Source organism: Artemia sp. Qi Xiang Cuo, chromosome 6 (assembly GCF_049724085.1).
Source record: "Artemia sp. Qi Xiang Cuo chromosome 6, ASM4972408v1, whole genome shotgun sequence".
NCBI classification, from domain to species: Eukaryota; Metazoa; Arthropoda; class Branchiopoda; order Anostraca; family Artemiidae; genus Artemia; species Artemia sp. Qi Xiang Cuo.
The window spans coordinates 50,421,670-50,448,878 of NC_142799.1; the positions used below are offsets into that span (position 1 = coordinate 50,421,670).

The following is a 27,209-nucleotide window of genomic DNA, read 5'->3' on the forward strand; positions in this document are numbered from 1 at the left end:
GGGTAAAGCATAGCTTAAATTAAATACGTAACCAAACCTAGCCTAAGTACCTCCCCCCTCCAAACCCCCAAAAACAATAGTTTAAATATCGTAAACGAAATTAAAACCACGCTTTGTATTGCATTTGTCTATAGCGGTCTCTTGCAGTTAACCCGTCTACCGGGTTTTTTGTGTCTGGTTTCATTGCACAATATATTATGTCATATATAACAATATAGGTACTCCTTCGTTATACCTACTCTATTATATATGTCTAACTGTAGACGCGACGAAAACCCATTTCTACGGGATGATTCAAGACACCGCTGTAAAGAAATACAATGTATAGCGTGGTTTTAATTGCGTATAAGATATTTAAAGTGTTGTTTTTGGGGTTAAGGGGGGGAGGTACCTCGGTTAGGTTACGTATTTAATATATGCTATGCTTTGCCCCTCCCCCCTAATGTGCAAATATATAGCCCAAATTTGTCTCTAAACTATTATATATTCATCCTATTTTATTTCATTAGCATTAATCAAACTAGCAGTATATAAAAGAGTAGGTATAAAAGGTAAAGAGAAGATTAGTGATACAAAATGGCTATATCAAAATGTTGATTGGAAGTGTTTGGGGAAATGATGGGCGTCTGGGGGGGGATATCCGCCCTCCATTCGCTTTTTACTATTAATTAGGGCACTAGCCCTCCCAATTCCCAATTTTTGAAGCCCTTTTTGAAGTTTTTACGACAACACTTTCTATAAAAAAAAACCTTATATGCCCCCAGGGCATAACTTACAACCTTTTCCCTGGGGGCTATGGGGGGGGTCATCCTAAAAGACAGAATTTCTGGTCCTTTGAACTACGTTGAAAAAAATGGCTATCTTAAAATTTTGATTAAATGTGTTCTGAAAAATGTTGGGCGAGAGAGGGGGTTAGTTGTCCTCCAATCACTTTCGAATATTAAAAAGGGAACTAGCCCTTTCAATTTCCAATCGAATGAGCCCTTTTTAAAGTTTCTACGACAACACTTACTATAAAAACCTTATATGCCCCAGGGCATAACTTACAACCCTTGCTCTGAGGGTTGGGGGGGGGGGGTTGTCGTACTCAAAGACCTAATTTCCAGAACTTTAGACTACGTTGAACAAAATGGTTAAATTAAAATTTTGATTGGATGTGTTTGGGGAAACGGTGGGTTTGAGAAGGATGTTTGTTGCCCTTCAATCACTTTTGACTATTAAAAAGAGCACTAGCTCTCTCAATTTCCAATCGATTGAGCCCTTTTTTAAGTTTCTACGACAACGCTTTCTAAAAAAAAACATTATATGCCCCAAGGGCATAACTTTCAACCCTTGCCCTGAGCGGTGTGGGGGGGTTACCATCCTCAAAGACCTAATTTCCAAAAGTTTCAACTGCATTGAACAAAATGGATACCTCAAAATTTTGACTGCATATGTTTGGGGAAATGATGGGCGTGAGAGGGGGGTAGTTGCCCTCCAGTCACTTTCGACTATTAAAAGGCGCTAGCTCTTTCAATTTCCAATTGAATGAGTCCTTTTTGAAGTTTCTACGACAACGTTTTCTATAAATACCTTATATGCTCTAAGGGCATAACTTCCGATCCTTGCCATCCGGGGTGAGGGGGGTTTGTAATCCTCAAAGACATAATTTCCAAAACTTTCAACTACCTTGAACAAAATCGTTGTCTCGAAATTATGACTGAATGTGTTTAGGGAAATGGTGGGCGTGAGAAGGGGGCTAGATGCCCTCCAATCACTTTCGACTATTAAAAAGGGCACTAGCCCTTTCAATTTCTAATCAAATGAGCCCTTTTTGAAGTTTCTATGACAACGCTTTCTATATTAACCTTATATACCCCCAGGGCATAATTTACAACCCTGGCCCTGAGGGCTCTGACGGGCTATCATCCTCAAAGGCCTAATTTCCAAAACTTTCTACTACGTTGAACAAAATGTCTATCTCAATATTTCGATTGGATATGTTTGGGGAAATGGTGGGCGTGAGAGGGGCTTTAGTTGCCCTCCAATGACTTTCGAATATTTACTAGGACACTAGTCCTTTCAATTTCCAATTGAATGAGCCCTTCTTGATTTTTGTACGACAACGTTTTCAATAAAAACCTTATATGCCCCCAGGGCATAAATTACAACCATTGCCCTGAGGGCTGTGGGGGGAGTGGCCTCCTTGAAAACATAATTTCCATCTGGAAATCAACTACGTTGAACAAAATGGATATCTCAAAGTTTTGATTGGATGTGTTTGGGGAAATGGTGGGCGCAGAACCGGTGTCAGTTGTCTTCCAATCACTTTCGACTATTAAAAGGTCACAAGCCACTCCAATTTCCAATCGAATGAGCCCTTTTCGAAGTTTCTACGACAACTCCTTTGATATTAAGTGCCCTGGTCTAAAACCAAAAAAAAAAACAAAAAAAAAACAATCGTGCCAACATCTTTCTTTACTTAGGCAGCGCTATTGCGCTGCCTATGATGTAGGGACAATAATGAGGGAAAACTATTTCTCCATCATAGGCTGCGCAATAGCGCTGCCTAAGTAAAGAACGATGTTGGCACAATATATTATTTGTGTTGTTTCATACCCGGGCACTGCGTATCGAAGGAGTTGTCGTAGAAACTTCGAAAAGCACTCAATCGATGGGAAATTGGAGTGGTTAGTGCCCTTTTTAATAGTCGAAAGTGATTGGAGGGCGACTAGCCCCTCCCCCACGCCCTATCCACGCCCATCATTCCCCCAAACACATCCAATCAAAATTTTGAGATAGCCATTTTGTTCAGCGTAGTTGATTTCCAGATAGAAAATATACTTTTGAGGAGGACACTCCCCCACAACCCTCGGGGCAAGGTTTTTAATTTATGCCCTGAGGGCATATAAGAACGATGTTGGCACAATGTATTTTTTATTATTTTTTTCCTTTAGAGCAGGGCACTTCGTATCGATGAAGTTAACGTAGAAACTTCGAACAGGGTTCATTCAATTGGAGATTGGAGTGGCCTGTGCCCTTTTTAATAGTCGAAAGTGATTGGAAGGCAACTAACACCCCTTCCACGCCCACCATTTCCCGAAACACATCCAATCAAAATTTTATGCCCTGGTGGCATATAAGGTTTTTATAGAAGGAGTTGTCGTAGAAACTTCAAAAAAGGCTCATTCGATTGGAAATTCAAAGGGCTAGTGCCCTTTTTAATATTCGAAAGTGATTGGAGGGCAACTAGCCCTCCCCCCCACATGCCCATCATTCCCCAAAACACATCCAATCAAAATTTTGAGATAACCATTTTGGTCAGCGTAGTTGATTTCCAGATAGAAAATATGTTTTTGAGGAGGACACTCCCCAAAAAGCCTCGGGGCAAGGGTCTTAAGTTATGCCCTGAGGACATATAAGAACGATGTTGGCACAATGTATTATTTATTATTTTTTTCCCTTATAACAGGGCACTTCGTATCGAAGAAGTTGTCGTGGAAATTTCGAAAATGTCTCATTCACTTGGAAATTGGAGTAGCTTGTGCCTAACACCCCATCCACGCCCACCATTTCCCGAAAACATCCAATCAAAATTTTGAGATAGCCATTTTTGTTCAGCGTAGTTGATTTCCAGATCTTTTGAGGAGACTCCCCCACAGCCTTCAGGGCAAGGGTTGTAAGTTATGCCCTGGGGGCATATAAGGTTTTTATAAAAGGCGTTGTCGTAGAACTTCAAAAAGGGCTCATTTGATTGGAAATTGGAGTGGCTAGTGCCCTTTTTAATAGTCGAAAGTGATTGGAAGGCAACTAACACCCCTTCCACGCCTACCATTTCCCCAAACACATCCAATCAAAATTTTGAGATAGCCATTTTGTTCAGCGTAGTTGATTTCCAGATCTTTTGAGGAGGAGACTCCCCCACAGCCTTCAGGGCAAGGGTTGTAAGTTATGCCCTGGGGGCATATAAGGTTTTTATCAAAGAAGTTGTCGTAGAAATTTCGAAAAGGGCTCATTCGATTGGAAATTGGAGTGGCTAGTGCCCTTTTTAATAGTCGAAAGTGATTGGAAGGCAACTAACACCCCTTCAACGCCAACCATTTCCCCAAACACATCCAATCAAAATTTTGAGATAGCCATTCTGTTCAGTGTAGTTGATATCCAGATAGAAAATATGTTTTTAAGGAGGACACTCCCCCACAACCCTCGGGGCAAGGGTTTTAAGTTATGCCCTGAGGGCATATAAGAACGATGTTGGCATAATGTATTATTTATTATTTTTTCCTTTACATCAGGGCACTTCGTATCGAAGAAGTTGTCGTAGAAACTTCGAAAAGGGTTCATTCAATTGGAAATTGGAGTGGCTTATGCCCTTTTTAATAGTCGAAAGTGATTGGAGGGCAACTAACCCCCCTCTCACGCCCATCATTTCCCCAAAAACATCCAATTAAAATTTTAAGACAGGCATTTTGTTCAGCTTAGTTGATAGTTCTGGAAATTAGGTTTTTGAGGATGACACCCCCCCCCCCACAGCCGTCAGGGCAAGGGTTATAGGCTGTGCCCCGGGGGCATATAAGGTTTTTATAGAAAGCGTTGTCGTAGAAACTTCAAAAAGGGCTCATTCGATTGGAAATTGAAATGGTTAGTTCCCTTTTTAATAGTCGAAAGTGATTGAAAGGCAAATAACACCCCTTCCACGCCCACCATTTCCCCAAACACATCCAGTCAAAATTTTTAGATAGCCACTTTGTTCCACGCAGTTGATAGTTCTGGAAATTATGCCTTTGAGCAGGACACTCCCCCCACACTCTTCAGGGCAAGGGTTATAAGTCATGCCCTTGGGGCATATAAGGTTTTTATTGAAATCTTCGTCGTAGAAACTTAAAAAAGGACTCATTCGATTTGAAATTCAAAGGGCTAGTGCCCTTTTTAATAGTCGAACGTGATTGGACGGCAACTAACCCCCCTCTCACGCCCACCTTTTCCTCGCACACATCCAATCAAAATTTTTAGATAGCCATTTTATTCAACGTAGTTGAAAGTTTTGAAAATTAGGTCTTTAGGAATGACAACCCCTCCCCCCCCCACAGACCTCAGGGCATGGGTTGTAAGTTATGCCCTCGGGGCATATAAGGTTTTTATAGAAAGCGATGTTGTAGAAACTTCAAAAAGGGCTCATTCAGTTGGGAATTGAGAGGGCTAGTGCCCGTTTTAAACTTCAAAAGTGATTGGAGGGCAACTAACCACCCTCTCACTCCCACGATTTCCCCAAACACATCCAATCAAAATTTTGATATATCCATTTTGTTCAACGGAGTTGAAAGTTCTGAAAATTAGGTCTTTTAGGATGATAACCCCCTCAGAGCCCTCAGTGCAAGTATTGTAAGTTATACCCTGGGGGCATATAAGGTTTAGAAAGAAAGTTGTTGTAGAAATCATAGGCAGCGCAATAGCGCTACCTAAATAAAGAACGATGTTGGCACAATGTATTTTTTTTTCTTTAGACCAGGGCACTTCGTATCGAAGGAGTTGTCGTAGAAACTTTGAAAAAGGCTCATTCCATTAGAAATTGGAGTGGCTTGTGTTCTTTTTAATAGTCGAAAGTGATTGGAAGGCAACTAACACCCCTTCTACGCAGTGGCGCCAATTCACGAAAATGTAGGGGGGGGGGCAAGGATTTTTTTTTCGATTTTTTTTTTAAATTAAGATGCAAAAAAAAGAACAACATTTAGCAAACATACCTAAAACAGGGGGTAGCGGCGAGGTCGCTGCTTGGCAAAATCGTCGACTAATCTGTCCAAATCCAGTTTCTTTACCTCCTCTTTTTCAACGGCCATTATCATGAGATCACTGAGTCTGTCGTTTCCCATCGTCGATCGCAGATAGTCTTTCACACGACCTAATGCCGAGAAGAATCGTTCATTGCTGGTAGTGGTCACAGGCTAAGTAGCAACTAGCTTCATCAGTTTTAGCACTGCAGAATAGGCAACTGGGAGGTTGGATAAGATTTCGATAGCTCGAAGAAGATCCATTTTTGAAATATCACTTTTTCACAGATGCAGCTTTGCAAGAGAAAGCTGGGATTCTATGGCATGGTCATCGATACCGAGAATCTCTTGATAATGACACATAACTCTTTCCACTTTCGAAAGTTCGAGAAAATTGGAACTTGAGGGGTCGAAGCCAGATAAAGCGTCGAGCAGAGGCATATTCTGCATGAAACGTTGGTCCATCTCACTCGTGAAATGATCTATTACCTCAAAATACAGAAGTTTACCGCAGTATGATTCAACTGGCTAACTGATAATGCGTTTACCGGTTGTTGAGTTTGAAAGAAAGTCTTTGAGACAAATGGAAATGGCTTGACTTCTCTTACTTCGAGCACTGGTTTTAGATTGTGGAGATTTCGATTCCTGTATATCGTTTAAAGCCAAGAATTCAGATATGTTTTTGCTTAAGTTGTTCCCTTCGTTATCATTTCTCAGTTTTTGGAGTGTCTCATATGTCCCAGAGATCAGTGCAAGTGCCTTATGAATAAACAAACTTCCGGATTGAAGTTGCTCTGATAAACAATTTACAATGACTAATACTTTTTCCATTATGTGTAAAGTTGAAACAAAAGAGGCAGAGTTGATTTTGTCCAGTAGTCCTTTTGCTTCACACGTTGCCTTGCCTCGCCGTTGGAACTATCAGAGACTGCGGCAAGCACAGCAACAATACAATCAAATCTGACCTTCACCTTCGAAATAGAGCGGACTGCGTAAAACCAGCGAGTCTGGACGGTCCTCTCTAGCTCCAAGACTTTTTGCCCGCTAATACGCTGGGATTCCACAAATAGCTCGTGACGAGTATTGCTGCATGATATAAATGCGTAAAGTCTTTGCGCCACAGAGAAAAATTCAGAAAGTTCGCTAATATTTTTTAGGCAGTCAGTCAAAACCAAGTTTAATCTGTGGGCGTGACAGTGTACATAAACTGCATGAGGCACCCTCTCCCTAAACTTTACTTGAACTCTGTTAAATTCCCCACTCATAACGGATGCGCCATCATAACAGTGGGCAATACACAGCATCGAATCTACACCAAGCTTTTCTATAGTTTCACAAATTGAGGTGGATAAGCTCTCGGCGTCTAATTTGTGCATGTGATAGCAGCCCATTGGTCGCTCCACTACTTTTCCATTTGATATGTACCTGAGTAGGATCGCTAATTGTTCTTTTCTAGAAACATCTTTTGTCTCGTCGACAAGAATAGCAAAGTAATTAGCTGATTTTACTTCTGAAATAATATCTTGGCGCAAGGCATTTCCTATCAATGTAACTGCGTCATTTTGGTACTGATGACTGCAATAGTGACCATATCGGCGCTGTAACTTGGCCTTCAGCTTTTCATCGCCTTTAGACATTTCCTCCATCAATTCAACCAAATTACCCCGGTTTGCAGATGTTTTTGATTCGTCATGACCCCTCAAACCAAGACCCTGGCGGCCAAGAAAGCAAATAGCGCGAAAAATGTACTTCACATGATCTCTATTTTCCTGAACCTCTTGAGATCTGGATTGAATTAAGGCATTCGCTATAGATTTCGAAGTATCGGTACTCATTATCTTAAATTCCGTCCATGCTGACATACAATGCCTATGTCTTTCAGAACCATCATGTTGCTTTAATAGAGCAGAACTGTCTTTCCATTTGCAAAATCCTGACTCAATGAAAGCCCTTTTTCCAGCATTTTCTCCAGCTCTTAGAGTCCCCATAGAAAAATAGTGGCAAGCAAAAACAAAACAAGGAATTCAAATTTTTGTAGTATTCTACCCATTCATAAGTCTAATTGTAATGTGCACTAAATTTCTTACCGTTACAAGTGGTAGCTGGATATCTCTCAAGAATAGGTTTAGCTGGTTTGTCATGACGCGTTCTAGAGATATCTGAGAGAGTTTCTTGACTGCTACTGGAACCTGCAAGGGGTTTAGCAATGTAGACCGAACTTTCATGTTGATCTGAGCCATTTATTGTTCCGCTTGTTTCCGAAATTCTGTCACAGGTGGGGGAATTTATCTCAACTAACCCGAGAATTTGGGCGCTGACACTATTGCCAGTTTCTTGCACTAAAGTTTCTTCATTTTTCTTCTGCATTTTCACCGAAAAAAATCCAAAGTTTGTTGTCGCTTTTTACTCATAGTTAAACGAGTAGTAGACAAGGACATCACTCAGACACGGCAAGAGAAGAACTGAAGAAACACGTAGAAACTCACCTAGAAAATCACTCCCTTACTCCATGGTAAAACTACCCCGCTTAGAAACCCCATAAGCCAATCATTTACATTTCCTGTTCACGACAGTCCCATACACTCCACTGGGACTAGTCATCCCATAAACTATTCAACAACGTCAAGAATCTGCTGACCAAAACCCTCTTGAAACCCTAGAACACATTTCCTTTCCCAGCTACTAAAAAAGGCAATATACAAAACTCATAGTTTACAACGAATTCTTCACAAGAACAATAACGAAACGGGTACTGACCACATGAAGCTTAGTTTTGAATGAACCCTACTCAGAAATAAAAGTGTAGACGCGCTCGCTCTTAGACATTTCAAAACAAGATTATTTAATTAGGGCACCAGTTTGTTGGTCGTATTTATTGGACCAGTTGCTGGTTTAATATAGCACATAGCTAAAATAGAAAATAGCTGTGAAATATAAATAAGATGGTAATTTTCAAAGTCTCGGGGGGGCCATGGCCCCCCTGCCCCCTCTAATTGGCGCCCCGGCTGCTACGCCCACCATTTCCCCAAACACATCCAATCAAAATTTTTAGATAGCCATTTTGTTCAGCGTAGTTAATTTCCAGATAGAAATTATGTTTTTGAGGAGAACACTCTCCCACAACCCTCAAGACAAGGGTTGTAAGTGATGCCCTGGGGGCATATAAGAATTTTTATAGAAAGCGTTGTCGTAGAAACTTCAAAAGGGGCTCATTCAATTGGAAATTGAGAGGGCTGATGCCCTTTTTAATAGTCGGAAGTGATTGGAATTATGTCTTTAAGGATGACACCCCCCCCCCAACATCCCTCAGGGCAAGGGTTTTAAGTTATAGGCCTACGCTGGGGGCATATAAGGTTATTATAGAAAGTGTTGTCGTAGAAACTTCAAAAAGGGCTTGTTCGACTGGAACTGAAATGTCTAGTGCCCTTTATAATAATAGAAAGTAATTGGAGGACAACTAACCCCCCTCTCATGCCCACCATTTTCCCAAAAACACCCAATCAAAATTTTTAGACATACATTTTTTTCCACGTAGTTGAAAGTTGTGGAAAATAGGTCTTTGAGGAGGACAACCCCCCACAGTCCTCATGGCAAGGGTTGTAAGTTATGCCCTGAGGGTATATGAAGTTTTTATAGAAGGAGCGGTCGTAGAGACTTGAAACAGGGCTCATTCGGTTGGAACTTGAAAAGGCTACATCCCCTTTTGATAGTCTAAGGTGATTAAAGAACAATTACCCCCCCCCCTCTCACGCCCACCATTTCCCCAAACACATCCAATCGAAAGTTTGAGATATTCATTTTGCTCAACGTAGGGTAGTTTAAAGTTCTGAAAATTAGGTCTTTGAGGATGACACCCCCCCCCACAATCCTCAGGGCAAGGGTTGTAAATTATGCCCTGGGGTCATATATGGTTTTTTTATAGAAAGTTATGTCGTAGAAACTTCAAAAAGTGCTCATTTGATTGCAAATTGAAAGGGCTAGTGCCCTTTCTAATAGTCGAAAGTGAATGGAGAGCAACTAACTCCCCTCTCACACCCACCATTTCCCCAAACACATTCAATCAAAGTTTCGAGATTGTCATTTTCTTCAACGTAGTTTAAAGTTCTGGAAATTATGTATTTGAGGATGACAAACCCCCGAGAGCCCCGAGGATAAAGGTTGTAAGTTATGCCCTGGGGGCATATAAGGTTTTTATAGATAGCGTTGTCCTGTTTAATAGTCGGAAGTGATTGGAATTATGTCTTTAAGGATGAGACCCCCCCCCCCAACATCCCTCAGGGAAAGGGTTGTAAGTTTTGCCCTGGGGGCATATAAGGTTTTTATAGAAAGTGTTGTCGTAGAAACTTCAAAAAGGGCTCATTCGATTGAAAATTGTAATAGTCGAAAGTAACTAGAGGGCGACTAACCCCCCTCTCACGCCCACCATTTACCCAAAAACATACAATCAAAATTTTGAGATAGCCATCTTTTTTTTCAACGTAGTTGAAAGTTCTGGATATTAGAAAGTTCTGGAAAGTTCTGGATATTCTATATATATATATTATATATATATATATATATATATATATATATATATATATATATATATATATATATATATATATATATATATATATATATATATATATATATATATATATATATAAGGGTAACCTGCCCTGGATATGACCCTGGTCACGATACTTTGATATTAATTATTAAAAAACTACCGTTTTCTGATTAAAATATCTCAATAACGCTGTTAAGATTGGGACTGACGTCCGCTTGTCTATAATAATTCCCGCTTAGTCCAAATTTATTTCTCTAAATGCCGGGAACTTAGCGGATAAATGCATCCTTCGGATTTATCTAAAGAACTTCTCGTGGGAAGTTTTATAGCGTCTTTTTAAGCTTTAGATTCAGTATTTTATTTCATTTTGTATATGGCACTGCAGTTTTTGTCAAAAATATAATTTTTTAACATTGTATTTGTCATTTATTAAAAAACACAGGTATAAAAATTTGCTTTAAAATGATTTCTTAATAAACTTTATGATGTTTAAGTGCCCTGCTTGTGGCGAAAAAAAAAGAAAGAAGAAACAAAAACACACATCACTGGTTCCCTTGCGAAAAAGTGGTTTTCGTTATTACTCAAGACGGGGGACTGTAATTATCCCTAATCGTGTAGCCGACAATGGTGATTCCAATGGTGTAGTTTTTATCCAACGCCATTTTGAGGTTTTTCTGGTTTTTTTTCAAAATTTCCATAGATTTGTTTTGACAATAAAATGTCACCATTAAGATTAATCGAAAAAATAGCTACCATTCCTGTAGTCATCTTCGAACGGCAATTCTTCACCACTTAACCGTTTTTGTTTTCGAAATCGCGTTTTAAATTATATCGCATTTTAAAACTCTGGGGTAGAGTTTGTTCTTAACTAGGTTGTGGCGGACGATGCAACCATGATAGCTCGTTTAGAGACTAATATACAATTACGTGGCAGTATAACATATGAAACTCGGAGGCTCTGTGAAGCACGGTTGCCAACTTGCACACGTTTCGTGTGAAATGCACCCTTTTTGGGTGTTATTTTTCATTCACATTGAACGCCTGTAGTTGGCAACTTCGTCAGAATTGTAATTAATCCAAGAAAAAGGTTTACCAACTTGCACACTTTTCATTTGAAATGCACGCTTTTATATCTCAAAGGTAATGCGCAAGCAGCGGCAGCCGTGCGCATGCAAAGTTTTTGAGTTACACTGTTTTTGAGCAAAAATCACTCTTTTTTGGCCTTGATTTGCGCTCTTTTTGGACGTCAGCAGTTGGCAACCTTGGTGTTAAGTGTCGATAGTTTTTCGATGGTTCTAATAACATTCAATATTTTTCCCCAATAATGCTTTATCCTATTCAGGCCAAAATGTTTTTTTTTTGTTTTTTTTTCAGCACAAATAGCAGAAATGAATTACTCTGCTATGACATGATTTTTTTAGTTGCCTTGTAGGGGACAAGAACTTGAAAAAATATCAGTTCAAAATGGCCATTTCCAAATATTCTGTCCCAACTAGTTCGATAAAATCACTAATTAAAAAACAGACAAAAAAAACGTATATGTGTTCAGCAATGCCACTCGATGAGAAAAGAATTGCTAGATTATTGCGATTTTTCGGCTGATTTAGCGATTTTTTCTATAGTTTAGCGATTTATGTTCTGAATTATGAATTTTGTTGTTTAGGCAAAATAAAAAAAAATCATTATAAATAGGGATAAATCGCTAGGAGTGGCAACAAGCATGGATCCAGGATTTTTTTAGGGGGGGAGTAGGTTGATCCGAAAAATTTTTTTTAGGGGGGGGGGGCGCAAAATATTTTGATCCGATAAACTTGTGTTAGTAGCAAACGCAAACTAAATTAACGCAAACTTGAGTTAATTAAGTAAATTACACTACTTTAGACTACGCTAAGGGGGGCGCCCCCCCCTCACCCACCCCTCTCTCCCCTGGATCCGCCACTGAGTGGCAACTCTGTTGTGGCCATCGTTTCAGTAAAATTTCGAAATTCCAAATTTCTGATAATAGGCGATGTAAGTTGTCGTCACGTTGTTTCCTAAATAAAAAATAATCTCTCACAAGGACACATCTCCCATTTAATTAGAAGGTGATAAAAATTTTCTCACCTAGAACTTCAAATTTACACTAGATATGGCTGAAAAAACTCTTGAAAAAAGGTAGATGGCTAAAAAAGCAGTTGATAAAAGGTAGATGGCTAAAAAAGTAGTTGATAAAAGGTAGATGTTTGAAAAAGCTGGAAATAAACAGTTGAAATGACAGAATAAAAGTCAAACAAGAAGCAATTGTCGATAATGCCTTGGAAAGATTTAGCTCTAAGCCAAGAAGATTAATGCTGAAGCTTAATGATAATTTATGATTTTTGGGGGTTACTTATTAATAGGTTTCATAGGTATGATAGAACTTAATGGCAATGTAAGGTTTTGTGAACTGCCAATCTAACTTCAACCCCCCCCCCCTCCCTGGACAAGAAGCTACGTAAGCCCATGTATGTATATATGTTATAAACTATGTTTCAATCTTTAGGAGTCAGTTGCAGCAGTCGAAGAAGTTGACATAAATATAATCTCCGTCCTGACTTCTCTGGAAGAAATCTTGGGCCATTCTACTGTTCAAATTATTGCTGATCCTTGGAAGAAAAGAATAAGTGATTTCTTAATCGAGAAATATATTGCCCCTGCTATCCCATCATCAGCTAATGATCTGGAAGCTTTTGAAAGTTTTATTTATGAAGTCATCTCTTTAAAATATTTATTCAAAGAAACAGGTATCATTGTTTTTGGTTACATTATAAGGATCTATACGTGCACATGTTCACTTCACTTTTGTTGTTTGAATAGAAAAAAGCAGGTATGAATCAGCTCCATGGGACTCATTAGGCCGGCTGGCAGACTTAAAAACACATAATTACAAAACTGTTATGGTCATAAACGCAGTGATTGTAAAATTTATATACTCTTTTGATGATCCATTAAAAATGGAAAAAAAATCAATTATATATATAAAAGAAAATAATAAAAAATGTGTAAGATAAAATACTAAGACTACCAAGGAAAAACTGAACCATTGAACAGGGACAAAAAAGGCAGTGTCTCTCCTGCTGTAACATCTCCTTTAGTGAATTGGTATTTTCCAGAGCTCTATTGACATTAATGATAAATATCGACATGCTATTTGCTCCTTCCAAGACGACAGATAGCAAAAACTATTTGTGTTAATATAGTTGTAAAACGGACTACAATTTTAACCACCTTTATGCAATAAAACTGATGATGAACCACCTGATGATGTTGGTGTGACTGTCTTTGTTATCCACAACCCTAGTGAAATACCACTTATTCCTGCCGTTGCTTTTTGTGCGTTGAGTTGCCATGTAAACTCTTGTTTGTCTGAGCTACGCTCTTTGTCTGAGTGTGTGAGAACTCTCCTGCCTGGAACAATTGGATGTCCTCCGTCGTTAATGCAAGAGTGTACTGTCTCTTCAAAACTAGCCTATGCAGTTATTCTAAAAAACCCACCTACTGACCTCAAAGATCCTATTAAGCGCAAAGAGAACCTTGATATCCTGAATGGTCATGATGGTACCGTAAGTGTGAGATTTCATCCTGTCAAGAAAAGGTGGGCAGTTCATCCCTAAGATACAGCATCAGCCGTGTCTCTCGCCGCCACTACAATTAGTCAGCTAAATGTAAACACTCATGTCCTTAATCAAAAAGTACTTGGTATTGTGAGTAACATCCCTGTTGTTTTGTAAAAATCAGAGCTTATTAGTATGATTCCCGGTCTCGTTGATGCACACTAAAATTGGAAGTTCCGGATCCTTCCGCCTTGAATTTCTAGACGATGCTGCCTTAAATAAATCTATAAATGAGGGTTTGTGTTTGCGATACGAGCTTTTTAAAATTAGACGTTTTCAGAAGTTGCCTCCTAGATGTTACCGTTATCAATCGCCGAACCACATTGTCGGAAATTACCAACTCCCATCGACTAATCAAAAGTGTTCACGGTGCGCTGCTGGACATTGTAACACACGTGATAATCCTTGCATTAAAGGCCCGAATTGTGACAACTGCGTGGGAAATCATGTTTCCTATATTCTCAGATACCCAGTGTTAAAAAAAGCTCTGAATAAGGATAAAAAATGATTGCTAGTGGCAATAGGTTTCGCTTTGTTTCACTCAATATTAACGGAACCAAAGACAAAGATCTTCTTATTGATGAGCTTCTCGATTATGATATAGTTTTCCTACAGGAACATTGTCTAACTAAAGCCGATACTCTTAAACGGTCACCCACCCACCACACGTTTGTACGTGAAGCTAAAAAACGCGCGGTTGACCCTCTGGGGGCCTTGCAACTTTTGTTCGCCTCGCTAAGAAACCTGAGCTTATTTCTTCTGACCATAATTTACTGGCAATAAAATTTGGTAATATGGTCCTCATCAATGTCTATATGCCATGCAATCGCAGGAATATTTCTTCCCTATCTGTCTTCACGGGTTCTTGTAAGCGACTCAGGACGCTTCTGCTAAGAGTGACCAATCAGGGACTAAATTGAGTTGTGGCTGGTGATATTAATGCCAATCTTCTATCACAGTCTGAAAGAAGTAACCTGTTTTTTGATGCTTTAGTGGCTATCAGTTAGTCAATAAAGATAAACAGTTTACCTACATTCATAACCGTGATGGTTCTAGATCAAACCTTGATCATATTATAGTTTCAAGGGGATCTCTCGTGATTCCTCCTGTCATCGTTTTGGATGATGAAATTGAGGATGATCACTTGCCTTTAACTTGTGAAATTGAGTTGCCTGCTCTACTGGCTTATAACCGTTTTTCTTACGATAATAAATGGTTCGATAAGCCAAATTAGAAACGAGTAAATTCTGAAGTTTATTTGTATGTTCTTTGTTCGTTATTATCAAGCCTGAAAGTGCCTTTTCACCTTTTACAAACCTCTGTAAGGTCACCGACAGCTAAGATTGATTTAAAGTACTACTATTACCTGATCGTGCATTCTTTGAAGTCAGCTGCTTCAGTTTCAGTTCTTGTTGAACGTGTTAGATTTGGCACCAGAAAACCGTCATGGAATGTGTGCCCAGAAGTGAAAAAGGCTAAACGACGCGCGAAGTTTGGCTTCGCCTTTGGATTGTGATCGGCCCAAGTCTGGTGAAGTATTTAAAATTAAGCAAAATTCGAAACGTCAGTTTAGACCTTCTTTGCTTCAAGCCCGCCTGTGTGGTTTGGATGGCCCCTCGGATTGGAAGTCTTGGTCCAATGTAATTTATAGCAGCAAGTGTGTGCCTGCTACCGTTTTGACTATCAAAATCAGTGATTTTGTTGCTCATTTTACTCGTGTTTTTTCTACATTTAATCATTCTATCCAGTCCATGTTTTCTTCCTTATTGCATAATACTGTTCCTCGAGTTCTTCGGTAAGTCCATATATTGTCAATATCTAGTGGTGATATCTATCGAGCTTTTAAGAGTGTTAGGAAATCAAGTGCCCCTGATATGCATGGTCTGTGTTATAATCACTTCACCATTAAGTGTCCATTATTGTTAACACACATTCAGCTCCTATTCCAGATGTGTTTAGCCCAGTTGTTAGTTCCAGATAGTTTTCTTTTGGGAATCATAACATCAGTTTTGAAAAAGGGAAAGGATGCAGATCAGTGTTCCAGTTATCGACCAATTACAGTGTCCTGCTTCATGAGCAAGCTGTTCGAGTATGCCGTATTGCCTGAAGTTTTGACTAAATTTGATTTTTCTGATTATCAAGTTGGGTTCAGAGCCGATTTTGGTTGTTCTCAAGCCCATCATATACTTAGTCAGTCGCTAGTCTCGGCAAAAATGCAAAAAAAAGACCACTTTATTTTTGCTTGGTTTATGTCTCGGGTACTTTTGACAACGTTGTACATTTGAAAGCGCTTCAATGCTGAGTTAAAGCAGGAGGTAATTCATGCGGGATAAAAGTTCTTCAGTTTTGGTATTTCAATTCGTTGGTTTGGTTAAAATGGATGTCTGATATATCCGAGCCTATCTCAGTAAAGAAGGGAGCCAGGCAAGGTGGTGTGCAGTCTCCATATATTTTTAAAACTGTGCTTGCGGACTGTTTGCGAATGCTGTCTCCTACTGTGATTTTAGAAAATACTGGTGTTAGTCACATTGCCTATGCTGATGATGTTCTGCTAGTTAGTCATACTAGGTCAGGCCTCACAAACAATCTAAATGTTCTGATTAATGCTTTGAGTATGATTGGGCTTTCTGTAAATGCTTCAAAATGTGAGTTTATGTGTTTTAATACTTCTAACCCTGCTCCTCCTTTACGTGTGGGTACAATGCTACTCAAGTGTGTCTCAAAGTTGAAATGGCTTGGGATTACATGTTCTGATTCACTTTCGACTACATGCTCGTCTTTGGTTGCTAGTGCTCTGCAGTGTATTCGCCTCTTATATGGTAATATATCGCCTAATAAAGGGAGGTACAGCCACCGAGGCTTATGTAAATCTTACCATAGTTTTTGTTCTCCTACAATTCTTTTTCTTTCCTGTCTGCAGCCTTTAATGCGCAAAAAGACCGTCTTCAGCTAAGGAGTGCCTATTTTAAATATTGTAAATTCCTGCTATATTTGCCAAGGTGGTACAGAAATCACAAGATTATTTCTCATTTTGGCTAGTGGGGGCTAGTGGGGTGTCAGTGAATTGGTATATCTCGGGCGCTGCGAATTATGATTAAGAATAAGGATAGGAAAAACAGTTAAAAAATTGAAAGTGATCCAAGCAAAAAAGAGCTTCAAGAGTGTTAAGATGCTGGCATAATACTTGATTGTTAGAATGAAGAAAAATTAGTCAAGAAGCAACGTTGTTTGAACTTGGACGCATAGGTTTGACTAAAAACCAATTTGTAAAATTTAAAAAAAGAGTATTTTTCCAAATTAAGTAAAAGGGTAATAATTACTTACTTAATCTTCATGCCGGGGTTGCGTTGAGAGCGTCGTCAGCCTTCTTCACGTGGGGCGATCTGCAGCAAGGACCTCTGCATCAAACAGCAAAATTCCAGCTTGGTCCAGGAAATTTTCCAAGACTATCATTCCACAGGAACTTGGGTCTTTCTCTTGGACACTTCCAGCCACTACTGGTTGGTTCAAAGTCATAAATAATCCTAGCCGGAGTGTCTGCAGGCATCTGCAAAAGATGTTCAAACCAACTAATTGTCCGCTCGGCAACCAGATAAGACAAAGGTGACTGCTAGCTTTGCTAAGATTTTCAACGCGAATTAGGAGCATTTTCGTGTTAATAGATAGTGAAGTTAAAGGTAGAATTTTCAGCTAATCTTTAAATAAAAGAGAGATCGAATAAGGGATAGTATTCAACATTTGTACAGAAATGAAATTATAATTTAGAGTATATTTATATGAGTTATCAACTGAGAGCAATAAGATTAAAGGATAGACACTGCCGTACACAGCCATCGCCTTTGGAACAAGTTGGGTGGTGGTGAAGTGGAATAAAAGGTCTTTGATTTTAATTGTATATTATAGTTATTTAAAGTAAATTTGCTATTGATAACAGTTATGATTTAAGTATCAATTTTTAACCTAGGATTTGGCCTAAGGGAGGATCAAGGTTTGGCCTAGGGGGATGGGGTGTATCATCAAGGATTAACCTATGGGGATGTATCCCCCTCCCCCTCCTTTTTCGCCAAAAAAGGGCTTTTCGAGTGCATGCGGTGTGTATATCTTTTTGAGTCTATACATAGTGAGCACTTATATTGTAGATAAGGATGGAGTCTGAAGGCTTAATAAATGTGTTTTCAGGCCTAAAATTGCCATAAAAAATATTAAATGAACGGGGGCACTTTTATTACCGTCCCCAACCCCTCTCACCTGGGCATGAACGCGTGTATATAGTTGATGATCAACTTTGACCAACTAAAAGTGCTTTAGACTTGTTTTGTTTGATTTGATATCCTCTGTCTCTCAGTAGTAGTTCGCTCTTTAGTGCTTCCTAGATATCCTCGCTGGGGAATTGAAACATGGAAAGATTTTTAAGACTTGCCCTTGGGCAAAATTAAGATGTATGTAAAGGATAAAGGATAATAAATACTCTTTTTTTGTCCTTACACTGTGAAGGATAAAGAGTCTAAAAGGTATTATAAATTGCAGCAAAAAGGATAAATGTTGGTAAACAAGCACAAAAATGGTATTTTAACGTATTATATTCACTCACGTGCTTTGGAGGGGAAGATGAAGGATTACCGTCAAGGTCATTTTGGAGGACCATTAGAAAAATATAGGCATAAAAACGTTCCTTTTGCCTTTTCAACCCCCCTACCATGCTCAAATATAAAAGAGTAAGGCGATTCCACTGGAATCTGTTTTGTTTTTGTTCTATTCATCCTTTCAATATCATTTTTCAAGAATTGATAAATTACTGATCAACCAAACGAATAATATGTTCCTTTTTCGGCAGGTTTTTTCGGTGAAGAAGATACAAGCCTTTCGGATTATGTGAAAAACGTAAATTTCCTCTATGCTAACAAACTTTGTCAAGAAGTCCTTAGCAGCGCCAGGAATATGATTCTTAAGGACTTGAGCAAGACTGTTCGACTTGGACCCGAGGTAAGGATGGGGTATATCTTAGTCTATTTCTCAAACAATTTCATTGCTTTATGCTATAGCATTTTAAATAAAATGGAACTCTGTTTGGAACTTGGATTTTCACCAATATTCTTAATCTTTTCATTAAAAGATTAAGCTAAGTGGCAGACTTCCTCTTCTTGCAGAAACACTGTTAGTTTGATATAACGGATCACTCCTCAAAAAACGTCTCGTCCATTGATTTTTATTAATCACTTAACCTGTCTTATCAAAGAGAGTGACAACTTAAAAGACTAGTCTTAAATGGATGTCTTAAAAAGGCTAGGGTAGAACATTTCATCACTGTTTCGCAAAATGCAGCATCTAACATTTTCAAATTTCTGAAATAAAAGCCAACACCGCTTGCTGAGTAGTATTCAAAGGGCAATTTATGCTTAATTACATTGCGATACTCATGATCTATGGTATTCTGTTTATCATTTTTTGAGAACAGCTTAACAAATAATTAGTATATTACTAAAAAAAAAACTTAGTAAATAAAAATTAGTAAATAACCTCAGACGTGTGAAAATGCCATATTCGACGTTTAGGCGTAACAACGAAGAGTTTTTTTTAACTTGCATTCAATATACACGTTAAACTTGAACGCAAAGCGCACACCTAGCGGCATGCTCCTGCGCTAAAAGAAAAAAAAATACACCGTTTTTAAGTAAACTAAAGTTGCCTATCGTATTAACGACAAAAAAAGTAAAGTCGTCAGTTTAGTTTTCCACTAAACATCGAAGTAATATTAAGTATAGAAAAAGAAAAACCTATGCATGATAATAACGCTACACAAAAACTACCAAGCTATGCGCTTAGCTATAGCTTAGCTTAATTACTTGTGTGTTATACGCCACTCGCTCAAGTAAACAAATTTGGGCCATATATTTGCGCGTTAGGGGAGAGGGGGTAAAGTATAGCGGCTCCGCATGCAAAATGTATTAGGTACAATTATTCTGCAGAATTGCAGAATATCATGAAGTAAAAATTGTTTTCTGACTTCAAACTGTCCAAGTATTTTACCCCTCTCCATCCCCCATTGTGTGCAAATATATAGCCCAAAGCATGTATTTATCGTCTGGTATATCACTTATCTTTGTCTTGTCTCGTGCTAACCTGAAAGAAATTAACGAAGAAACCGATTTGTTCTCGAGTTTTACACAGCATAAACTTGAGTGAGTAGCGTATAATACACAAGTACCTAGATTCTCCCCCCATACGGAAAATAAAAATCAAAACTCGAATAAAATTCTCTAATTTGGAAAACCTTATTTTCCACGGGGGGGGGGGGGTATTTTCCGTGGGGGATATTTTCCGCGGGTATGTATTTTCCGTGGGAGGTTATTTTCCGTGAGGGGGTAAACGCCGGCCACCGATAATCTAGGTGTCCTATCGGTCTAGTCTAGGTGTCCTAGCTCAAAATTTACAATATAGTTTTTCAATTACTTATTTTTTCCAGAATACCATCGGAAAAAAAGCAAAAAAAAATAATATTTCAATTATAATGGCTCTATTATCTGATGTTCTATCTCTATACTATTATATGTTTAGTAGTTTAATTATGAAACCCATATTAGAGAAACTTATGGTGAAGCTTCAGCATGGGTTCTTTGTAGATTCTTCTTCGTTTTTGCTTTATGTGGGTTCCCACTCCTTTGGTTCAAGTTTCTTAAAAACTACGTGGCTTATGCAGAGGCGCATTCGCTAGTTGCTACATGATGGGCTCATCAGCTTAAGCTAGGACTTGCTATTAATTGACTTAACCTGGTTTTTTATATCAATTTCCAGATTTCTCAGGACATCAAGAAATTTACTAAGCATGCCCTTTTTCTTATGTAAGTTGTCTAATAATCTGTAATTACATGATATAAAATTTGAAAGAAAAAATTCATTGTTTCCGGCTGTTATTAGCAATGAATTGTTGGCTCAAGAAAGGCTTCTTAGGCATCCAAGATACGGTTGACGTCACCCTTTTCTACCTTTGATGCACTAAAAAACTGATTTGTTCCTTGTTGGGTTTTTCTACTTTAAAAAAATATCATCTGCATGATGCATGAGCCGCACTTCAATCTCATCATCATCGATCATCACATCTCAGCCATCGCTGGAATTCTCATCTCACTAATATCGATCATCACATTTCAGCCGTCGCTTGAATTCTCATCTCATCATCGTCTATCAGCACATCTCAGCCATCGCTGGCAATCTCATCATCATTGATCATTACATCTCAACCATTGCTGGAATTCTCATCTCATCATCGTCGATCATCACATCTCAGCCATCGCTGGAATTCTCATCATCATCGATCATCACATCTCAGCCATCGCTGGAATTCTCATCATCATCGATCATTACATCTTACCCATCGCATGGAATTCTCATCTCATCATCATCGATCATCACATCTCAGCCGTCGCTGGAGTTCTTATCTCATCAGTATCGATCATCACATCTCAGCAATCGCTGGAATTATCATCATCATGGATCATCACATCTCAGCCATCGCTGGAATACAGACAAAATGAGATTTCGGGAAACGAATGGAGTACGACCAAACAACTGATTTTGGACACAAAACAATTTGACCAAAGTTCCTAGTTTAGAATCATGATTCCTAAATCTTGCATTTATAAAATGAGTTTAATCAATGAGTTTTTACTAAACTGTCCACTTACTCCGTTAGCAAGAATCGGTAATGATCAGTATTTTCAACGACTTTGATGCATTGTTGGCACGTTTCACAATCGCAATTCAAATATGTCCTGTACTTAATTTAGTTATTACTTTAATTGTAGTTAATTGATCTTGGTATTGGAACCTCCCTTTGTTCTCAAATGCTTCGATAAAAAAAGTCAATCTTGTCACATTTGAATGGTACTTCTACCACTCTACTTCACATGATGTATTTATCATCTGGTTCATGTGCTTTTTTGCTACATGTGCTAATAATGCAATTTTTGCTAAAGCCTCAAAATAGCCTGAAAACTATATGAGGTGGTGGGAAATCATCTGGGCCAATTGTTGATGAAATAAAGGGTTTTAATTAGTAATTAAACATAAAAAGTTCTTACCGAAAAGTAAAGTGTGATATTAAAAATCAAAAAGAGTGGAAATAGCTCATTTGAAGGAGTCAAACTCAAATTTATCAAAAATTATTAGGAATGAAGAATTTGAACCGAAAACCAACAAATATTACTATTTGTTTTCTGTTTATATCTTAATTGTTTTATAATGTATTAATAGTGGTACTGTCTTTAATGATATTCAAAGTCATATAATTGACCGTGGCAAAACCAAAAATCAACAAATAATCTACCAAGCATACAACTACCACAAATCATCATCAATAATTAAATGAAACCCAAAACAAACAGAAATTAAAATAAGTCAAACTCAAAATGAGCAGAAATTAATCTGAGTAGGGTTCTAAAACCTATGCTTTCTAAAAGCCAGAATATAATTTGTACTTTACTGAAAAAAATCAAATGAATTTACTGAAAAAATGTGCATTGTCAGTTTAATATACATATGCTGATATTTATTCCTTAAAATCTTAATTAATTTTTGATTTCTTAAAGTTATAAAAGTGAAAACATTTAAAAGAACAAATTATATTCTGACTTTTAGAAAGCTTAGAGCTTAGAACCCTGCTCAGAATAATTTCTGCTCGTTTTGTCTTACCTTGGACCTTAGATTCACCTGTTCCTCCAGAGGCACCCAGAGCGTCAAGAAGGAGCCGCAAATCTTCCCGCAGGCTTGCTGCTGCCAGTATGTCCTCCCACTGAGGTTGGATTGATGCGTGCAGGTTACGGAGATCTGTCTGGTACGTTCGATGCAGGGTGGTTTCTGGGTCTGCCACTGCGGCGTGGACCCGATGGCTGCCAATGGAGTGCTGCATTTGGTAGTTGGAGATTGTCCATGCTTAGTACGTAGCCAAGGTATTTCCATCGGCGGATTCTTATGATATATGTCACAAGAGGCCGGCCAGTCTTGTCGCGGATGGATTGGTTTGTTATTCTCTGCTGCCAACGGATTTTGAGAATTCTTCTAAGACATGTGATTTCGAAAGCAAGTATTCTTCTCTCTTGTTCCTGGTTCAGGTGCCAGATTTCGGCTGCGTAAAGCAGCACTGGCATAACATTGCTGTTGAAGAGTAGCTTTAGCCGTATAGAGAAGCTTTGGGACCCCCAAACCTTCCGTAATCTATTGAAGACCCCATTGGCTTGGCCAGTTCTTGTGAGCACTTCTTTTGTGGTCGATCCGGTGCTTTCTTGCTTCCCAAGTATTTGAAATGGACGACTTTTTCTATGTGTTGGTCTCCGCAAGTGATGCTCAGGGGTGAATCTGTGGAAGCCATGAATTTTGTTTTCTCATTATTTATTTTCAGGCCGACCTGGCCGCCTCTCTCCCTCGCTTTTACAAGGAGTTCTTGGAGTCTTTGCTTGCATTATTCCAGGACGGTAATCTCGTCAGAGAAGTCTACATCGCTGAGGCGTATTTCTGGATTCAGCTGGATTCTGTCTGTGCTTGCACTTTGCAGTATGTAATCAATGACTATTACGAAAAGTAGCGGTGACAAGACGCAACCTTGCTCAACTCCTGACAAAATTAACTCCTGCGGAAGAAACGAGTTTGGCCATCTGGTGTCTTTACACAGCACTCGCTATCTTTATAGAGTGCAACGATCAGTGAAACTATCTTTCCAGGGATTCCGTAATGCAGTAGGATCTTCCACAGACTTTGGCTGTTTACTGATTCAAACGCCTTCTCAAAATCGATGAATATCATATATATTTTGGAGCGCCACTCTCGGTTTTCTTCCGTCAGTAGTCGTAGAGTCAATATCAGTTCCGCACATGATGAACGGTTCGGTCTGAATCCATGTTGCTCGTCGCAAAGGTGTCTGTCGAGCTGCGAGCTGATTCTCTGCAGTAAAATATGTGTCAGCAATTTGCTAGGTATGGAAAGCATGCAGATTCCTCGCCAGTTGCCTGGGAGGGACATATCGCCTTTCATAAAGATCCTCACAAGGTTGCTATGTTTCCGATCCGAAGGTATTTTGGCGGTCGTCCAGATTACTGCGGACAGCGCTGTCCAGAACTTGAGGCAGGCCAGAAAAATCGCTTTCCGTGGATATCCTGTCTTCGCCAGGTGACTTCCCATTTTTCAGCTTCTTTGCTGCTGCTATAATTTCGATGGATGACGGCGGATCCGTGCTAATATCTAAGGAAAACAGTGTTGTTGCTGGGATCTCTGGGGGGTCGTCTGGTTGAGGTCTATTCAACAGCTTCTTGAAGGGGCTGGCCCAAAATTCGTTTACGTCAGACTGCTCTGTTATCAGGATGCCCGTGTGGTCTTTTACTGGTCCAAGTTGAATAGAGGATTCCTTTCCAATAATCTCATTAGTGATTCACCTCTCTTCGCTGCCCCTTCTGCCTGCGCTGCTTTCCGCTCCAGCAGGTTTCTCTGGTCTTTTCTGGCACTCTTCTTTACCGTTTTATCCGCGGCTCTGTATTCATCGTTGCCGAGGAGGCGTCGGCCGGGGGTTTGTCTTTGGATAAGTGATACTTTGTGTCGCTCGTTTTGGGTTTGACTTATTTTAATTTCTGTTTGTTTTGGGTTTCATTTATTTATTGATACTGATTTGTGGTAGTTGTATGCTTGGTAGATTATTTGTTGATTTTTGGTTTAATGGAGTTCTTCACTTTTTTTTTGAAAAACTTATTTTGTGCAAAAAGTCATTTTGATTAATTTCTGTTCGTTTTATATTGGCATAGTCTTTTTCAGGAAGAAAGACTTAGTCTCTTCTGAAGTTAAACAACCATCCCTTCCGTAAAAGTCTTAACTACCCCCTGGGCATAACTTATAACCCTTGCCCCTAGTCTCTGTTTTTTTTTTTTTTTCACCCCAAAAGCCTTGTTATATGATATTTAGACTATTTTGAATAGAATAACTATCTGAATATATCTATTAAACGCGTGTCGGGACAAAATGATGTGTGTGTAGGGGGGAGGGGGTAGCTGTCCTCTGATCACTTTGACTCATAAAAAGGGCACCAGAGCATCTGATTACCAAACCAATGATCCACTTTCAAAGTTTATTTGACCAGAGTTTCTATTAAAAACCCTATATGTCCCCAGGGCATAACTTACAACCCTTGCCTTGAAGGCTTGGCGGATTTGTTATCCTCAGACATAATTTCTAGACCTTTCTGATAGGCTGAACAAAACGGCTATATCAAAATTTTGGTTGTAAGTGTTTGGGAAAATGATAAGCGTGGAGGAGGACATTTACCCTCTGATTACTTTCAACTAATAGAAAAGGCACTAGTCCTCTCAATTTCCAGTCGAATGAGCCCTTTTTGAAGCTTCTACGGTAAAACTTTCTATAAAAACGTTAAATGCTCCCAGGGCATAACTTACAACCCTTGTACTGAGGGCTGTAGAGGGACAATGTCTTCCTCAAAGACATAATTTCCAGACCTTTCAACTACGTTGAACAAAATGGCAATATCAAAATGTTGATCGGATATGTTTGGGGACATGATGGGTGTAGGGGGGGGGGAGTTTCTGCCTCCGATTATTTTCGACTCTTATAAAGGGCAATAGCCCTCTCAATTTCCAATCAAAAGAACTCCTTTTGAAGTTTTTACGGCAGCACTTTCTATAAGACATTATATGCCCCGGGGCATAACTCACAACCTTAGCCCTGAGGGCTCTGCGGGATTGTCATACTCAAAAACATAATATTTTGGACCCTTCAACCACGTTCAAAAAATGGCTATATCAAAATATTGATCGGAAGCGTTTGGGAAAAGGAGGGGCGTGGGGGCGGGGGTATTCACCCTCCGATCGCTTTTGACTATTAATAAGAGCACTAGCCTTCTCAATTCCCAATTGAATGAGTCAATTTTGAAGTTTCTACGACAATGCTGGCAAAGACCTAATTTCCAGAACTTTCAACTACGTTGAACAAAAGGTCTATATCAAAATTTGGGTTGGATGTTTCTGGGGAAATAGTTGGCGTGAGAAGGGCGTTAGTTGCCCTCCATTTACTTTCAACTATTAAATAGGGCACTAGCTCGTTCAGTTTCCAGTCGAAGGTGCCCTTCTTGAAGTTTTAACGACAGGGCCTTCTATAAAACCTTATATGCCCCCATGGCATATATTACAACCCTTGCGCTGGGGGTTGTGGGGGGAAGGTCATCCTCAAAGACATAATATTCAAGACTGTCAACTACGTTGAAAAAATGGCTATCTCAAAATTTTGATTGGCTGTGTTTGGGGAAATGGTTGGCGTAGCCCTTTCAAAATCCAATTGAATGAGCTGTTTTTGAAGTTTCTACGACAACGTTTTCTATAAAAAAAAACCTTATTTGCCCCCAGGGCATAACTTACAACCATTGCCTTGAAGATTGTGGGGGGAGGGGGTGTCATCCTCAAAGACCTAATTTCCAGAATTTTCATCTACGTTGAACAAAATGGCTATCTTAAAATTTTGATTGGATGTGTTTGGGGAAGTGATGTGCGTGAGAGGGGGGTTAGTTGCCCTCCAATCACTTTTGACTATTAAAAAGGCCAATAGTCCTTTCAATATCCAATTCAGGTAGCCCAATCGGAAAGTTTCTACAAAAACACTTTCTATAAAACCCCTATACGCCACCTAGAAATGTCTTACAAATCGTTTCCTCAGCGGTGAGATGAGTGTGTCATCCTCAAAGACATATTTTCTGGAAATTTCAACTACGTTGAAGAAAATGCCTGTCTCAAAATTTTAATTGGATGTGTTTGGGGAAATGGTGGGCGTGAGAGGGGGTTAGTTGCCCTCCGATCGCTTTCGACTATTGAACAGAGCACTAGCCCTTTCAAATTCGAATCGAATGAGCCCATTTTGAAGTCTCTATGAAAATGATTTCTATAAAAACCTGATATACCCCTAGGGCATAACTTACACACCTTGCCCTGAGGGGTTAGGGGGGTTTGTCATCCTCAAAGACATTATGTCCAGAACTTTCAACTACGTTGAAAAATACCTATCTCAAAATTTTAATAGGATGTGTTTGGGGAAATGGTGGGCGTGAGAGGGGGGTTAGCTGCTCTCCAATCACTTTCGACTTAGAAAAAGGGCCATAGGCCTTTCAATTTCCAATGAAATGAGCTTTTTTGAAGTTTCTACGACAACGCTTTCAATAAAAACCTTATATGCCGCCAGGGTATTAATTACAACCCTTTCCATGAGAGGTTGGGGGGGGGGGGGTCGTCATCCTCAAAGACA

At 39.2% G+C, this 27,209-nt stretch overlaps 1 protein-coding gene across 1 annotated transcript in view; it reads left to right on the forward strand.

Moving 5' to 3' along the window:
* The window catches only part of Zw10 (Zeste-white 10 kinetochore protein), a 199,753-nt gene that overhangs the window by 148,458 nt on the left and 24,086 nt on the right, over positions 1–27,209 (forward strand). Inside the window, exons 4-5 of the mRNA XM_089090240.1 lie at positions 12,818–13,058; positions 18,763–18,911. Of these exons, the coding sequence (XP_088946366.1) occupies positions 12,818–13,058; positions 18,763–18,911 (390 nt within the window). The remainder of the gene's footprint in view (positions 1–12,817; positions 13,059–18,762; positions 18,912–27,209) is intronic.